Source organism: Narcine bancroftii, chromosome 10, assembly GCF_036971445.1.
Source record: "Narcine bancroftii isolate sNarBan1 chromosome 10, sNarBan1.hap1, whole genome shotgun sequence".
Classification (NCBI taxonomy): Eukaryota; Metazoa; Chordata; class Chondrichthyes; order Torpediniformes; family Narcinidae; genus Narcine; species Narcine bancroftii.
The window spans coordinates 46,181,058-46,199,962 of record NC_091478.1 but is presented as its reverse complement, the minus strand read 5'-3'; the positions used below and the strand labels follow the sequence as shown (position 1 = coordinate 46,199,962).

Below are 18,905 nucleotides of genomic sequence, written 5' to 3'. Positions count from 1 at the left end.
CCCTTGTATACAATTGAATTATTATGTAATCATCATTTATTATGTGTGGCCAAATGTTAAACTCGTTAAAAATATTTAATAAAGAAAAGAATTGGTGGTCAAGGATAGAGTTTGTTATAAAAACTGAAAGTGGCAAATTTGGGTCTTTGAGTATTTAGCTAAGACCCTGAAATGTTAGATATTAAATAATCTGTGTTGGTGTGAAGAAGCTGAGTATTGTCTACGTGAATATGGAGACTGTTGTACTCCAATATTGAGGGGTAACATGGTGTTCCATTGCTTAATATGTGATAAGATTTAAACTAGCAGAGGGCCATCTTAGTTGGATGGTGATGGGGAGATGAGTTATAACATATAACATAACATAACAATTACAGCACGGAAACAGGCCATTAGGCCCTTCTAGTCCGCACCGAACCAAACACCCCTCTCTAGTCCCACCTCCCTGCACAATGCCCATAACCCTCCATCTTCTTCTCATCCATATACCTGTCCAACCATTTCTTAAATAATACAATTGACTCCGCCGCCACTATTTCTCCCGGAAGCTCATTCCACACGGCTACCACTCTCTGAGTAAAGATGTTCCCCCTCATGTTACCTCTAAACCTCTGCCCCTTAATTCTAAACTCATGTCCTCTTGTTTTAATCTTTCCTCCTCTTAACGGAAATAGTCTATCCACATCCACTCTGTCTATCCCTTTCATAATCTTAAATACTTCTATCAAATCCCCTCTCAACCTTCTACGCTCCAAAGAATAAAGACCTAATCTGTCCAATCTTTCCCTATACTCTAGATGCTTAAACCCAGGTAACATTCTGGTGAACCTTCTCTGCACTCTCTCCACTCTGTTTATATCCTTCCTATAATTAGGCGACCAGAACTGCACACAGAACTCCAAATTAGGCCGCACCAACGTCTTATACAATCTCAACATCACCTCCCAACTCCTATATTCCAGCATACTAAAAGCCTTCTTTACCACGCTATTCACGTGAGTTTCTACCTTCAGGGAACGATGTACCGTTACTCCTAAATCTTTCTGCTCTTCTGTATTCATCAATGCTTTCCCATTTACCACATATGTCCTATTCTGATTCTTCTTACCAAAATGAAGCACCTCACACTTAGCAGCATTAAATTCCATCTGCCATTTTTCAGCCCACTTTTCTAAGCAGCCAAAATCCCTCTGCAATCCTTGAAAACCTTCTTCATTATCCACTATTCCACCTATCTGGATGGGGAAAAGTGTTGAAGGACAGTATAGTCAGCTATTAATTAGGCAGATGAAGAAATGGAAGGACAGATGGTTTACATGGATTTTGGATATGATGCCTAAATGCATGATTACAAATAAGTATGTTCTTTTATAGAATGTTTCTTGGGATAGAGATCATGATTTTTTGAGCAATTTAAGTGGATTCTCACCTATTCTTGATCATTTGATATAGCTCATTTATTACCAATCAAAAATTTGCCATTTCTCCATTACAAAGAGGCAGCGATAGTTCACAGGGATGTATTTTCAGATTATGTTGGAAGCAGATTTGAATGGAAGCTTATATTAGTTGAAACAGAAATTTAAGTCCTCCCACCCCAATATCTGTGACCAGGGATGGGAAGGGATTGGCAAAAAGTAGATGCGAAGCACTGAACAGGCACGAGGCAGCCCTCGAGGAGAGCCAGGGCCTGCCGAGAGACGGCGGGAGTCTTTTGATTTTTTTTTAAGCAATGAGAATTGCTGTTAATGAATTACAAATTTCAGTTGATCTCCTTGGAACTCTGCTTGATTGCCATTAGGGAGTCAGGGAGGGATTTCCCAAGGTTTTTCCTGAAATTGGCCACAGGTGTTTGGTTTTTCACCTCTTCCAGGAGCCACATTACTAGCATATTAAAGTGGTAGTAGTCCAAAAGAAGCAGTGGCGATGGAGAGAGGCGCGAGGCAGGGAAATGTTCTTCTTGCAGGTTTGGGTTGCTATGGAAGCCAGCAGTATCCAATTGCAGCTCCTCAAAAAATAAGTTAAGGAATCTGAGCTGGCACTGGATAAACTCCGTATTATTCGGGAGGCAGATGGTGTGATTAACAGGAGTTACAGGGACACTATCACATGTAGAAGGCAGGATGGGTGACTGTCAGGAGAGGGGAAAAGGAACAGGCAGTGCAGGGCACCACTGTGGGTGTTCCCCTGTATTACAAGTATATAATTTTAGATACTTGTTGAGGGGAATAACTGCCTAAACACAAGCCACAGCGATCAGTTCTCTGGCACTGAGTCTGGTCCTGTGGCTAGCTAAGAAGGGAAGGGAGGAAAAGAGGCAAGCTGTAGTGTTAAGGGGATAGATAAGAGGTTCTGTGGCAGAGATAGAGTATCCCAGATGGTATGTTGCCACCCTGATGCCAGGGTCCGAGATATCTCCGATCGCATTCACTGCATTCTCAGATGAGAGAGTGAGCAGCCAAATGTCATGGTCCATGTAGGAACCAATGATATGGTTAGGAAGGTTGAAGAGGTCTTACAAGGAGAGTTTAGGGAATTGGGCACAAGGTTGAAGGAAAAGACCTCATATTTGTTACCCATGCTACATTCTGATGAAGTTAGAAATGGGAGGATAATGCAGCTTTACATGTGGCTAAAGACATGGTGTAGGAGGAAGGGCTTCAGTTTTTTAAAGATCATTGGGCTCTCTTACAGGGAAAGTGGGACCTGTTCTGACAGGACTGCATCTGAACTGAAGAGGACAAAAGTCCTTGTGGGAAGGTTTGCTAGTGTTTCTCTGGGGGAGGGGAACCAGAGTGCTAGAATAGGTCGAGATGGGAAAAGATGATAAAATTGCATGGTCAATGGTTGAACATGGTAGAAATTTTCTTGGGTGCATCAATTTCAATACAAGGAGTATTGTAGGAAAGGTAGACGAGCTTGGATCATGGATTGGAATGTGGAATTGGACATTGTGGCCATTAGTGAAACTTGGTTGCAGGAGGGGCATGACTGGCAGCTCAATGTTCCTGGTTTCCATTGCTTTAGACCTTTAGACTCAATAGAACGGGGTGGGGATGAAAAGGGTAGGAGTGGCATTGCTAGTCAGGGAAAATATTGCAACAGTGCTCAGGCAGGACAAACCAGAGGGCTCATTTACTGAGGCTATATGGATGGAGCTGTGGAATGGGAAAGGTATGACATCACTCATGGGGTTGTATTATAGACTGCTCAATAGTCGACGAGAATTGGAAGACCAAATCTGTAGATCTAGCAGACAGCTGCAGGAAACATAAAGTTGTGATATTAGGATATTTTAACTTTCCAAATATTGACTGGGACTCACATACTGTAAAAGAGCTGGATGGCTTGCAGTTTGTCAGATGTGTTCAGGAAAGTTTTCTAAACCAATAGAGATACTAACTAGAGAGTGTGCAATACTCCCCCCCCCCCCCAAAAAAAAAAACCCCAAATTATTGGAGTAACCTTTTTTATTTTTAATTTAGGGAACAAGATAGGAGCATATGTATAGGGGAACATTTTGGGTCCAGTGATCATAATGCCATTAGTTTCAAGCTAATTATGGCGATTGATAGGTCTGGGCTTCAGGTTGATGTTCTAAATTGGAGAAAGGCTAATTTTGAGGCACTGAGAAAGGATCTAAAATGCATGGATTGGGGTAAGTTGTTTTCAGGCAAGGATGTGTGAGGTGAAATTTTGAGAATACAGAGCCTATATGTTAGGATCAAAGGCAAAGTTAGAAGGTATAGGGAACCTATACAAGGGATATTGGGGATCTAGATTGGAAGAAGAGAGGTGTATAACAACAGCATGGAGAAAATGAGGCACTTGAGGAGTATTTTAAAAATTGCTAGCAGAAACAAGCATGAAACTAGGAAGACTAAAAGAAGACACGAGGTTGCTTTGGCAGACAATGTGAAGGAAAATCTTTAGGGATTCTACAGGGCATCATCATTCAAGTGCCTTGCCGATATTGGTGATCGTATCTCTCTATCCATCATGATCTCTGAACCTCTGAATTGTAGTTGTTGCCTCCCCTGTTCTCCTTCGGTGAAGGCTCCATCCCTGAACTGAGACTGTACTCTTTGTTGAGTACATGATTCTTCTTCTTCTTTCTTTGGCTTGGCTTCGCGGACGAAGATTTATGGAGGGGGTAAAAATTCCATGTCAGCTGCAGGCTCGTTTGTGGCTGACAAGTCCGATGCGGGACAGGCAGACACGGTTGCAGCGGTTGCAGGGGAAAATTTGTTGGTTGGGGTTGGGTGTTGGGTTTTTCCTCCTTTGTCTTTTGTCAGTGAGGTGGGCTGTGCGGTCTTCTTCAAAGGAGGTTGCTGCCTGCCAAACTGTGAGGCGCCAAGATGCACGGTTTGAGGCGTTATCAGCCCACTGGCGGTGGTCAATGTGGCAGGCACCAAGAGATTTCTTTAGGCAGTCCTTGTACCTTTTCTTTGGTGCACCTCTGTCACGGTGGCCAGTGGAGAGCTCGCCATATAACACGATCTTGGGAAGGCGATAGTTCTCCATTCTGGAGACGTGACCCATCCAGCGCAGCTGGATCTTCAGCAGCGTGGACTCGATGCTGTCGACCTCTGCCATCTCGAGTACTTCGACGTTAGGGATGAAAGCGCTCCAATGGATGTTGAGGATGGAGCGGAGACAACGCTGGTGGAAGCGTTCTAGGAGCCGTAGGTGGTGCCGGTAGAGGACCCATGATTCGGAGCCGAACAGGAGTGTGGGTATGACAACGGCTCTGTATACGCTTATCTTTGTGAGGTTTTTCAGTTGGTTGTTTTTCCAGACTCTTTTGTGTAGTCAAGTGAAAAATACTGAAGTGGTTTCCCCTTGCCGCCTTCAGTTGCAGTGTCCAGACTAGACTAACCTTGGCCATTGACTAGCAGATTCATCTGCCTAGCTTTTTTAGTTTAGAATCTGCTTGTAAAGTCTATCCATAATCTAATCCATGGTTTCACGTGACCTTGATTTGGGAGGCTAAACAGGTACTGCACCTTGCCCAAGGCTATCGGATAGAAGGAGCACCTTGCACTTCCTTTTGCTGAGCAATTGTGCAGCACCAACACCAAATCTACAGGTATATTAAGAGCAAAAGGATAGTAAGGGACAATATTGGTCCCCTTGAAAATCAGTGCGATTGGCTTTGTTTAGAGTCAAAAAAGATGGGGGAGATCTTAAATGTTTTTTCTTCCTCCATATTCACTCAGAAACTGGCATAGAATCGTGGGAAGTAAAGAAAACAACAGTGAGGTCATGGAACCTATATGGATTAAAGAGGATGAAGTGTTTACTGTCTTAAAGTGAATACAGTATATAAATCCCCAGGACTTGGCAAGATATTCCCTCTGACCTTGATGGAGGTTAGTGTAGAAATTGCAGGGGCTGTGACAAAAATATTTAAAATGTTATTAGCCATGGGTGTGGTGCCAGAGGACTGGAGGGCAGTTCATGTTGTTCCATTGTTTTAAAAAGGCTCGTGAGCCTCATGTCAGTAGAGTGTAAATTATTGGAAGGTTTTCTAAGAGATCAGATAAACAATCATTTGGAGAGCCAGGAATTGATTAGGAATAGTCAACATGGTCAACAATAGTCAATGTGTGGTAGGTAGTGTTTAGCCAATTATTACAAGATCCTGTTTTATTTAGTGAGTTCTCTTTACAAACATTCATATTTCACAACATTCACAGACGGAGTGGCACTATTAAGTACAAAATGTAAACCAAATTAATGGTCTCAACTAAAGATAAAAGAGCAATGGTTGTTTATTCAAGAGAACAGGTGGAACACTTACAGAGAGATGTGATCATGAGTCTTGTCTTTGGGACTCTTAAGAAACCTGTTTCATTATTGATCAGACAATCATCATATAAACACAAAGGTGGAGTGGCTTTGTGTGAAATGGACAATTTTGCTTATTCTCCTTGTAAGGAAAATTATTGAACCATTGTAATGGTTATTTTGATTGACTCATGCCTGGGTTTTTGAAGTATTGTGGAGGTCAGACGTTTTGTTTCCCCTATGCAAGTGGGGAGCTGTGATGACCATTCGTATGAAAAGACATTTCCCTAGAAGCAACTTGACAAGGATTTGTAAGTTTTTGGCAGTCTGATCTCTATATCACCTCCTATGTAATTACTTCTGAGAATCACTTTAAAAGTCTGAGTTTCAATGCATTATTTCTAAGACTGAACTTTGAATTGACTTTGCAGAATTGTGCCTAATGTAATGGATCTGTTAATATTAATATTTAGGTTATATTTCTTATAAGCTATATTTTTTATAACTATGTCTTGGGTTAGTTGAGAGTTCATTCTTGAGTTGACTATCTGGAAAACAGAGCCATATTGGATGAGAAGTGTTCTTAATTGAAACTCAAGTTCCAGGTGTAGTTCATAAAAGCAATTAAGCCTCTTGAACAGAGATGACAAGAAGTTTTTCAGAAATGAAACTAAAACTGTTAAGAATTTCAGAATATGGTCATTTGGTTTCCTAGTATTGGGACTGACCTCATTGATGATGTAATGTTACAAGATTTGGAGAAATATTATCAAATTAAGATATTTTTGGATGTTTTTACAAAAGTCTAGACCCTGTGGGACACACATAGGAGTTGGAACCTTGTTGAATGACTGTAACCAGGATAGGTGCTGTTGTGTGTTACTCCTAAGAAAAGGGGGACACAGAACAAGTAGATTTCAAAAGAGAAGTCTTCATCTGATTGTCTCTTTAAGATCAAGAGGGCAGTTTCATCATTTGGGAACACAGATTACAAAGTCTTCTGAATCCAAGACTAAAGACTTTACACAGTCAAAAAGTATACTTCAACTTTGATTCAGACAAACAGTCTTACTGTGGCCAGTGACAGAGCCCTCTCAATAGTTCCTGTGCAGATTAAAGCTTAAAAAAGGGGAGCTTCATACTGAAGACCTATGCATTTCTTGATCCATTTCTTGTACTGTTGAATTAATGAATAAACTTAATCTTCATGGAAAAAGATCACAGATTGTATTGAAGACAATGAACAATGAAAGGAACATTAAAACTAATATAGTATCAGGTTTAGAGATTGCTGGATTAAATAGCAATGAATTTTGCGATCTTCCAAATGTATACATTCAGAAGACTATGCCTGTGAATAGAATATTCCACATCAGGATATCAAACAGTGGGCTCATCTAAAAGATGTTTGCTTACCTAAGATTGATGCTTGGAAGATCGAGATGTTAATTGAATTAGATATACCAAAAGCTCTCGAACCTCGAGTCAAAAGGATTCAAAATCACAGACCTTTTGCTGTGTGGACGATTAACAGACCGTTAGGAGAAAAAAAGAATAATGATCAGAAGACATTGAATGTGAATGTCAACAGAATTTCAGTTGTGAAACTTAATGATCTGTGGGAACAACAGTTTAAAATTGATTTTTCTGAATGTCTCACCAATATTCAAGAGCCTTCAAAGGAGGACGAACAGTTTCTGGATTTAGTTTCAAATTCTGTTAAACATGTTGCTGGTCATTAGTGTATAGCATTACCTTTGAAGAAAGGAGAAATTTGTATGCCACACAATACAATTGCAGAACAGCGTATACTAAGATTCAAGAGAAATTCTTCCTTCCTTTGGGATATACAAATGTCACTTTGGACATGATAGCCAAGGGTTATGTAGAAAAAGTATCAGAAGATATCTTGCAATGTAAAGATGCTAGGAAATGGTATTTAACCCATCATGGAGTTATACCTCCACAAAAGAAGAAACTTTGTGTAGTATTTGATTGTGGAGCAACATTTCAGAGTTTCATTGAATTCTCAACTTCAACAAAGTCCAGACTTAACCAGGTGTTCTGATAAGATTTTGTAAAGAGCCTATTTAATTGCTGCAGATATTGAAGTGATGTTTTATCAAGTAAAAGTACCATCAGAAGATGGCTTTTTTTAAAAACAATTGTTGTGGTGGCCTAATTGAGATGACAGTAAAGACATGATTGAGTACAGAATAATAGTTCATCTATTTGGAGCAACTTCGTCGCCGAGTTGTGCAAATTTTGCTGTCAGGAAATGTGCTGAAGATGATGAAGAGCAATTTACTGCCCAAGATATGAGCATCGTCAGAAATAATTTCCATGTTGATAATTGTCTTACTTCAATGGTTTCAGGAAAAGAAACAATAAATCTTTATCACGAGTTAAAGTAGATCTGTAATAAAGGAGGTTTCTTCCTTACAAAATAGATTAGCAACAGTTGAGATATGCTGGCTGTTATTCCTCAGGCAGAAAGAGCAAAGGAAATGAAACATCTTGACTTGGATTGTGACCTTCTACCTGTCCAAAGAATTCTAGGGGTGCAATTGTGGGTTCAATCTGATGTTTTCAAAATAGCTTTGAAGAATGGCCTTTAACAAGAAAAATTATTCTTTTGATTGCAAGTTCAATATACGATCCTTTGGGAATATTGGCACCAAGAAAATTCTGCAAGAATTGTGCAGAAGAAAACTTGGATGAAACTAAACCAGAATCCATTGCACAAGATTGGAGAAATTGGATGGAGAGTTTTAAAATGTTAGAAAACTTTGAAGTCAATGAATGTTTTAAACCAACAAACTTTGGAATTGCCACATTTGCTCAGTTACACCACTTTGCTGATGCAAGCGAAGGTGGTTTTGGTCTTGTCAGTCATTGTGGATTTGTCACGAGAAAGGCCAGAGTGGCTCCATTAAAGCCAGTTACAGTACCTCAAACGGACTGTTGCTACTATGGCGAACAAAGTGGACACCATGTTAAGAGAATTACAGATGGAGTTAGCAGACTCCGTTTTGGATTAATCAGTGCTTAAATACATTAATTACAAAACCACAAGGTTTCGTACCTTTGTGAAATTATAAGGACTTTGCACGTTAATCAATGGAGATGTGTTTAAACAGTAGATAATCTATCTGATATGGCTTCATGTGGATCAAAAGTTCAATCTTTTCTGAAAAGTGCCAACACATTGGTGTCCAGTCCTCAATTTCTTTGGTGATCTCAAGAAGAGTGGCCTCAAAAATCCAGAAGAGTTGAAAGAAATTTTAAGAGAACCCTGAAATCCAAAACTAAGGTAAATACTATTCAAATATCTAATGAACATGATCCAATCACTCAATTAATTTGCTAGGTTAAAAGCTGCTTTTAAATGGTATCAAGAAAGAGAATCTGAAGACTTGAAAGAGTGGTTTCCTAACACTTGATGAGTTGTGAATGCTGAATTGGAGATGATTCGTTTTTGTCAGAAAAGGGCATTGGATAACAAGATATCAAAACTAAAGAAGAATCTGAATGTAACATTAACCAGTCGTGTTTACAAGCTAAATCCTATTCTTGCAACTGATGTATCGTGAGTAGGAGGAAGATTGAAAAAACCTTAAATGCCTACGTCTATTTTGTTGCAATTTATTGCAGATTTATTTTGGAAAAGATGGATTAAAGAATATATTTCATAACTGCAAGAATGACAAAAATGGTTTAAAGCTAAATGGAATTATGTATGTGGAAATATTGCAATTATCACGGACAATTCTTCACCAAGAAATTCTTGGTTACTGGGAAAAATTGATATGGTTCCAGACAAGAAGGGATTTGTTCGGCAAGTGTGGATTAAAACCAATTCAATTACTTAAAATCTGTCTTTTACAGGAATCTGAAAGTTTTGATTTCTAATCTTGTATTTACTTTGTGCATCTGTAAAAGTAATTATAAATTTAGCCATTAATATCTATTATAATAATTTGGGGGCCGGAATGTAAAGGTTAAAACTTTGCATTTTTGATTCTTAGTTAATTTTATGCCTGATGTAATATGTTATAATATCTGCCCAGGCTAGGTGCTTGCTCTCTCATTCTACAAGATGTGAAGGAAGCGTGAACATGAGAAATTTTTCTTTGAATTGTGTATCTCTAAAGTTTTTGTATCTCATTAATATTTTAAATCTCTATATATCCTTGTATCATTAATATTGTTATCGTTATGAAAGTCTTAATGTGAAGTGAGACAAAATGTTCATCTGTTTTTATCAACGATTTAAAACTACAAAGTAACAACCGCAGAGTTTGATTTATTGGATTAAAGGGATTGAAATTTGGGATATTTCACTCACACTTTGGAAGATGATACTTTGAAATTGGGATATATTAGAATAAGGAAAATAGGCACTGAGGAGTGTCGTAGAACAGAGAGATCTGGGAATACAGATACATAATCTCCTGAAAGTGGTGTCACATGTGGATAAGGTTGAAAAGAAAGCTTTTGGCATCTTGGCCTTTGTAAATTAAAGTATTGAGTACAGAAGTTGGGATATTATGTTAAAGTTGTACAAGACATTAGTGAGGCCAAATTTGGAATATTATGTGCAGTTTTGGTGCCTAACTACAGAAAGGACATCAATGATAGAGTGCAGAGAAGATTTACCAGAATGTTGCCTGGACTTCAGGGACTGAGTTTCATGGAAAGGTGAAACAGGTTAGGACTTTATTCCCTGGAGCATAGAAGAATGAGAGGAGGAGATTTGATGGAGGTTTTTGAAATTATGAAGGGGGATAAACAGAGTAAATGTAGATCGGCTTTTTCCACTGAGGATGGGAGAGTTTCAAATGAGGACATGGGTTAAGAGTGAAAGCAGAAAATTTAGTGGGAATATGAGGGGGAACTTCTGTACTCAAGTGGTGGAAGTGTGGAATGAGCTTCCAGATGAAGTGATAGATGGAGGCTCAATTTTTTAAAAACATTTAAGGGAGGTTTGGACGGGTATATAGATGGGAGAGGTATGGAGTGCAGGTCAGTGAGATTAGACAAAAAAAGACTAGAGGGGCCAAGATGGCCCTGTTTCTGTGCTGTAATTGTTCTATTGACTGCATGTTCTGAAACTACTATAACAGGATGAGGTAATGTCTTGCATCGGTGTTGATACAGCTCTGTTCTTGGAGGAATTATTTTCAAGTGAAATGACCAACTTCTGAGGTTTATGCTAATATGACATTTGTTTTCTTGCAGAACAAACAAAGAAACAAAACTCGGAATTCAAAGGCCAGACAGACAAACTTTTCAAAGTACTTGACAATGATGAGGCAAATGTGGGAATCCAGCTGTGTGGGCTGTGAGAGGTGGTCAGGTGCTAGTTACTCCTGTCCTTCAGGAAATAATTTATCTTTTGAGTTGTTTCTGAACTGCATTCTTGGGGTTATTGATCTGACATGACATCCTGTTTCTGGGTCTTTTAATGTGTTTTTTGTTTTGCACAGTAGATAACTGATGCAGACTTGTACTATTTTGAGATTTGTTGCTACCTGAAATCTGAATGAAAGGTTGACTGCATATCTAACCATTATACAGGTGGAATGGGAGAATAGAGTAAACTTTCCTTGCATTTTCTACCTGTACAAGTTTGGTTACAAGTTGGGGTTCTTGTCTGTTTAAAAAAAATTGCACATTTATTGTCTGGGTAGAGGCTTGTTTCAAATGAAACAGGAAGTTAACACTCCACCTTGTGGTGAGAGTTTGCAAGGAATGCTACCGTGTGCCTTTGTGTTTGTAATTTTAGCTCCAGTCAGTATTGAAAAATCTTTGTATTGATGTATGTTTCTGAGTTTTGTTGCCTTCCTTGCCTTCAAAGAACAACCTGTAATCAGCAATTTTCTTTTTATAAAATAAACCGACGCCAGAGAAGATGTCATTACATCCAGCTTATCTCACCCACCTCCACCCTACTCACCCTTTTGTTTTTCTGACTTGAAAGTCACTGTGCAATTTTTCCTTCCTTTTTGTTTGCCTTTCGGTCAAGATTAATGATGGTAAAATTTGAGAAACTGACAATTGCTAAGTTTTTGCTTTTTTCTCTCCCAATTCCTGGATAATCGTTTTGAATTAAGAGATAATTGTTTAATTTGATCATTCCTATGGGGTGAGGAAGTTATACCTGGGTGATGAATGTTTTAGATAAAATGCCTGGAGATCACACTTGTGATGGAAAAGTTATACAAGTGCTGCTTCCTGTACCTGCGGGGGGTGGGGAGTGAGTGCGTGCTAGTGTTGAGTGTTATTTCAAGCAAGTATTCTGGATAATGGAACTCAACAACTGGAGCTGTTTGTGTGGATTTTTACTTTGTTGTCATTAACAATGCAGTTTTATGTGAACTAAAAAGAGTGAAAGGCTGGTTATTTGTGATTTTTGTACGAAATTAAAAAGTTGAATACCTGAAATTTGTTTTCTTGGACGGGTTTCTTCTTCTCACTTTGGGTAATTGGACATGGATTAAATAGATAGCTGTAATTCCAGTTGGTTGCTTAGGGGAGGTTTAGTTTGGGATAGATGTCTATCATTGCCCAAAATATGGTCCAACTGTTTGATTTTTGAGTTCAAGGCCATAAAGCTTCAGTATTGTTGGACACTTCCACCTACAATTCCTGTTGTTTGTTGAATATTTTTGTATAAACTGTACAAAAAATGTTTTATTAGAAATAAAAAAAATTAAAATTGATCATGCTGGTGTTTCATCTTAAAAATCCTGTTTGTGGTTCTAAACTGGATTTTTTAATGTGTGTTTGAAGCTTTTTTTAAACACTTATTCAAAGATTTGTATTTTCCTTCTACGTGTCTTTCTCTGCTGTTTTCCCACTTTTAATCCCTCATTCTCTTTAACAACTGTGACTGTCGCTGAGTCTTAAATCTATCCCTGTGTCCTGAACCATGGTCCACTTTTCTTTTTGCGATGGTGTTTTAACAAGGAGGAAAATTTCTATTTGTGTGGCCTGTGCAAAGAAGACAATAAAATGTCTTGCGATGTAGACCCCAGTCAATTTGTGCAAAGGAGTATCTGACAAGACAAAAGATTTTGTTTTGGCAAAGCACATTGACCAGGATTTTTTAGATTTAAAAAAATATTTTTTTAAAATAGTTATTTTTTTAAATAGAAACATTTTACCTTGGAACATTGCCAAGTAGAATGAAAAAATTAGCCTATTTGGCCATGTCTAAAACAAATCTTATAATGTTGAATTCAATTTTTTTAATTTTTGAAGGATTAAATATAATTGATGTAAAAAAAATTGTATTGAACACTATATCTTACACTAATAATTTTCATCAAACTATCTTTATATAACTGCTTCCAATCATTCTCGTCTATCTAAATCGATTTCCCATCTTAATCTTGATTTATGAATACCTAACTTGAGTTTTTCTTTTGAAGTAATTTATAAATTTCTGAAATACATTTATTCATATCACCCTTAGTAATCAATAATTCTAATTCATTCAGTCTAGGGTATCCTAAATTTTGACCTAATTTATTAATCAAGGGGTGTGGCTCAGAGTGCCGCAGGAAGCGGTGGACCATCTCAATTCACATCCCACAACATCGGGAGGGTCACTGCTTTCTAGACATTTGGCCACATCAGCTATCAAAAATTGGATGAATTTGACCTTCATGACCCTGAAGATTCTGGTAGGCTATGGGTGCAGGAGCCACAGGGTCCTCCCAGCAAGGGGGAGGTACTTTCTCAGGGACCGGGAAGCTCTCGGTGGGTTGTGTTTCCGGGAGAAACTATTAATATGCTGACAAACTCTCCAAGAGGGAGTGAAAGATTTCACCCACTCAACCACCCTACTTCAGGACCCCTCCGTCCCTCGGGATTCCAAGGGATAATTGTATACTTTGCTCCTGTTGACCAGCACCATACAATGCTGGGCATTTCCCAGTGGATGGCCATTGGGATAGATGGCCTTGGGTTGCCCGGGTAGGACAGGTCTGCTGACTGGATCTGTCGGGGTTTCTGGCCTTCTATGGAGCAGGAACAACATCGTTCCATACAGCAGGGTGTGTTTGTTGCGGCAGGGTGCCTTTGTTGGTCATTTTCTGTCGCACCAAGGCATCAGGGGCCACCTCAGGTTGTGGAGGAGCAGAATGTGTAGTGGGGGGGGCATGCTGGGCAGCATGGTGGGAGGTGTGAGCAGTGTGGTTTTGCATAGTTTTCTTTCTGCAGTATTCCTGCCACATGGCGAATGTGGCAGTGGTGGAGAAGCCATGTAAGCAGGCACGATCTACCCCACGCTAGGGCAAAATACATGTCCCTACGGGACAGAGGGAATGCACCCTCACCATTCCTACTGTCGCCATGTTTTGCCTCGGCCTGGCGAACCTGTGCAGGGAACTCCTTTTAGGGCGCTCCCCGTCCTAAATACTCCAGCCCCTCCAGAAGGGCAATAGCTTAATGGACATTTTGCCATCTGTTGGTATCATCAAGGGTAAGACCACCCCTCTGAGGTCGGGGAGGATAGTGGTGTCTAGATGCCCCATCAAGGGGGACGGGGAAATTACCCTGACATCCTTGGGGGGGATTGTGCTCAGGAACTCTGCTGTCGAGTTGGGGATAAGGGCCAATTCCCTCGTGCCCTTGCTAACAGTGTGTCATTGCAGTTGGTATGTCAGGTCTCATTCTAAAAGCATAGGGAACCTGGCCTGAAGCACAGTCACTACTTGATTCCACAGTGTGCTTCGCTCCTCAGGAGATGCAGGGATTTATTAACTGAGTGCTGCATGGACAGATTACCCAAAGTGCTAACCTCTAGATGGGAAAGGTGAATATGGAAGGCCCCCTGAAGCCACAGCTGGAGAAGCCAGGCAGCTAGGTGCTCCCCTGACCACTGGCAATATGTGTCTGCCAGCACAGTCATTTCCTTGGCAGAGCTCACCTTTTCTATAACCTCGCACCAGTACCTCTCCCGTCCAAATGGACCCTCACTGTTTTCGGCATTCTCCCCATTGTCCCATTGTGGAAGGCTGACGGGGGATCCTCATGGTGGGTCTGGGACTACATGGTCACAGGCCCGGCTTGCAAAATCTCTGGGACATGGGGTGGGGGGTGCATAATCAGACTCTGAAGTAATTATTGTCTAGCCACACATCCCCATCTCCCAACCATGGATCACTCTCCTCCCTGCACATAATGATCATCCTGATCTTAACAGGGTTGACCTGCTAGCCACATCAGAAGGCTGCTTGAAGCTGCTGTGCTTTGACCAGCTGGCAGGCAACTTCAGTGTATTTAGTTTCTAGGTGACTGATGGGTGCCCAGGTAGCATCCAGTGCTTCCTGCAGGGACCCACACTAGATTGTTCGGGATGCTATCTGCTCATCTTTCTGGGCATCTGACTGCTTAACTCAGTCAAGATACCCTACTGGTGCCTCAGTGGGAATACCAGTAACCATATTGCCTCCCCACCACTCCCCTGGTCCTGGGAAACCCCAATTCTTCCACATGGTGCACTATCTTCTCTCTGTGGGGTCCAACCTGTTGGCACAATTGACAACCTGACAGTCATCAGTCCACCTGTTATTTTATAATTTTCCAGGGACCCTCTTCTGTTTGTGAATCACCTCCTGTCACTCTTGGTGAGAAGGAACACAATCCCATATGCACCTAATGGGATACACACACAGGTTCAGTGGGTTCACAGAGAGACGAGTCTGGACACAAGTGTTTCCATCACATGTAACTTTAATTAACACATGGAAGACATGTTAAATGGGACTCGATTACTATTTCACTTCAGCAATAATATAGACATTCACCTTGGACTTAGGTTTGACTCTGACAATAGTGAACTTGTACTTGACAGATTCACACACTTGAGTGAACAGAAACTACAAACCGGGACTCTTCCACACAGGGATGCGGCTCTGCAGTACTATGGCTCAGTTTCAGTGTAGTGCACACCTTACCCAAAACACTTCCAGTGATGTCCACAGTAGCGACCTGACATGGAGCGATGCCCGGGTTTTGGACACGAGGCAGAGATAAAGAATGTATATAGTTCTGATCTGGGGGTCTCGCCAATAATGATTTAAATTAGCCAATGGAAAGGTATGCACTAATGGGTGGATGGAGTCCAACATTAATTGACAGGTGATGTGACTTCCAAATAAGTTTCAGACGGGAAAGGCACTTGATAACTCACAGTATACACATTCCAGACAGGCAGGGAGGCCACGTTTCCTCCACACACATGCTTTCTGATGGCAGCATTCCATGAGTATTTTCTCAATGGGAGAATTTTTCTGGTGATGTACTGGCTTGTGTCCACTAGCTTTCAGAGATAATTGCACCCACATGCCAGGTTATGATGCAGCCAGTCAGCACACTTTCAACTACGAGAAACTAGGTGTTTGCCAAGGTTTCCAATGTCATACCAAATCTCTGCAAGCTCCTGAGGAAGGAGGTGCATTCTTTGCAAGGCCTATGGGATGTTGAGCTTCATTAATATGGGGATGAGTTCAAGAGTCAAAAGATCATGTTGCAACTCTACAATTCTCTGGCAAAACTACACTTGAACTATTGTGTTCAGTTTTGGTCACCTTATTATAGTGGAGAGTGGAGAGGAGATTAACCAGGATGTTGGCTGGATTGGGAATCTTGTCTTATGAGGCAAGGTTAGCAGAGCTGTGACTTTTCTCTTTGGAGTGAAGATGGAGAAGAGGAGACTTAATAGAAGTCTACAAGATTCTGTGAGATGGACACCCAGTGGCTTTTTCCCAGGGCTGGAATAGCAAACACCAGGGGACATTGCTACAAAGTGAAGGGAGGAAAGTTTAGGGGAGTATTCGGGGTAAGTTTATTACACAGAGTGCCTGGAATACAATGCCAGGGATGGTAGTGGAGGCTGAAACATTAGGGGATTTAAGAAACTTAGATAGGCACATGGGGGGGGTGGGGGGGGGGGGCGTGGCAAGATGACATAAAGGCAAGATGTTGTCACATTTGTGGCCCGAAATGTGAAGTTAAGGAAACATTAAACAAGTTTTATCAGGTAAACTTCTTAGTGGCTTTATTTTCCCGTTTCCTTTGTTCTCCTGCTTGTGTTCTTATCTCTCTCTCATACCACGTGACTTCCGGTACATCTCATACATATTCATTATCATGACATCCCTCCTTTAATCAGAAATAAACTTTACCTTCACTTTCCAATATCCCTCGGAAACATACAAACATTGTAACTAATGGTAATACTATAACTCAACTACATAAAGTTTACTTCCTACAGCATTCATACATGCACTTTATGATATAAGATTAAAATACTGTCCCAAAGTTCTTATTAAAACTATGGCACAAAGTCTTCGTATCGTTTGGGCACTTTCCGGTTTCGTTTCGGCCTGCCTGCGATATTGTCGTCGCTTCTCGGTTGTTCACTCTTAGCGTCTGAAATACTGCTCGCCACGGCTTCGGGTGTTTCTGGCGCTCTAGTCACTTCATCAGGAGTGCTGGTAACTGCCTCTGGAACATCATCAGGTCTCTCAGTTTCAGCATCTCGTATTGGCCTTTCAACCTCTTCACTCGATACATCTCTGGACTGGTACCTTTTTACACTTGATACATTTCTCTTATACAGGACTCCAATCGGAGACTTGACTGTCACCATACTGCCACTTCTGGATACGACAGTATAGGGTTGATGGTAATAAGGTGTGTCTAGCTTACCACCAGTTTCATGCCTCACTAGAACATTATCTCCTGGCATGATGTCTGAGTACTTGGCTCCACGTTTTTCTCCCAAAAAATGCTTCTGCAGGACTTTTTCCAGTGGTTGCATGAGGCTTTGCTCGATAGACAGCCACATAAGATAGCAATGCTTCTCGCCAATTTTGTCCTTCTGCGTGTGCAATCCTCAATCGTTTTTCAATGGACTGATTTTGTCTCTCTACTTCTCCATTGGCTTGCGGCCATTTCGGAGTTACTTTATGATGGTGGATACCTGTGGTCCTCATGTATTCCGCAAATGTCTCTGAAATGAATTGTGGACCATTGTCAGTATAATGTAACAGGTAATCCATATCTTGCAAATATCTCTGCTAATGCTTGTATTGTTTTTTCAGTGGTTGTGGACTTCAACACCACGTACTCATAGTATCTGCTGTAGTAATCTATCACTACCATAATTGATTCACCCATCGGTAAAGGTCCAAGAAAATCAACAGCTACGTCGATCCATGGTCCTGTCGGAAGTTGCGTACTCCGGATCAGTTCTGGCGGATTACTCCTACTTGTGATTTGACATCCGTGACAAGTTTTAACAAATTTCTCTGCGTCTTTATCACAACTTGGCCACCATACCTTGGTCCTGAGGATTTGCTTGGTACCAACAATGCCTAGGTGTCCTTCATGCGCTAAGGATACGATCTTCGGTCTCAATCTTTGCGGTATCACCAATCTGCAACCTCTTAATACACACTGTCCGATGCAACAAAGTTCGTCTCTAATGGGAATGTAAGCCTTGTGAGTACAGTTGTCCCATTGTCCACTCTGTATGCATTCTCTTACTTCCATGAGTTCTGGATCACGTTCGGATTCTCTCTCGACTTCCTTCGTAGTCACAGCTTTCGGTGTCGCCTGAATAGCTACGAAGCGTACAAAGCTCTCTGTTTCTGTTCCCAATTCTGACTTGGATTGTTGTCCACCATCCTTCACCAATCTGGACAGCGGATCTGCAATGTTTGCTTTCCCTGCAATGTGGATTACTTTATATTTGTAGGGTTGTAGTCTGAGTACCCATCTCTCTATTCTGGCACATGGTTTGGATCTAGGTGCATAGATCACCTCTAATGGCTTATGATCTGTGATGAGTTCAAATTCAATGCCGTATAAATATGCATGGAACCTCTCACAGGCCCATACGAGTGCTTCTTTCTCTGTCTGAGAGTATCTTCTTTCCACATCTGATAACGATCTGCTGGCATAGGCAATGATTCTTGGTCCTCCATCATGCATCTGGACCAACACGGCTCCTAAACCAATTGGGCTGGCATCCGCTATGACTTTGGTTGATGCCGCCGGATCGTAATATCCAAGAGTTTTTGCATCTGTCAGGCTTT

At 40.8% G+C, this 18,905-nt stretch overlaps 1 protein-coding gene across 3 annotated transcripts in view; it reads left to right on the top strand.

Moving 5' to 3' along the window:
• hells (helicase, lymphoid specific) overlaps positions 1-12,515 on the top strand; it is a 118,361-nt gene extending 105,846 nt beyond the window's left edge. For all 3 annotated transcript variants that reach the window (XM_069900837.1, XM_069900836.1, XM_069900835.1), the window contains exon 22: positions 11,032-12,515. In XM_069900837.1, coding sequence (XP_069756938.1) covers positions 11,032-11,138 — 107 coding nt within the window. In that variant the 3' untranslated portion in view covers positions 11,139-12,515. The remainder of the gene's footprint in view (positions 1-11,031) is intronic.
• Positions 12,516-18,905: the final 6,390 nt, after the last annotated feature.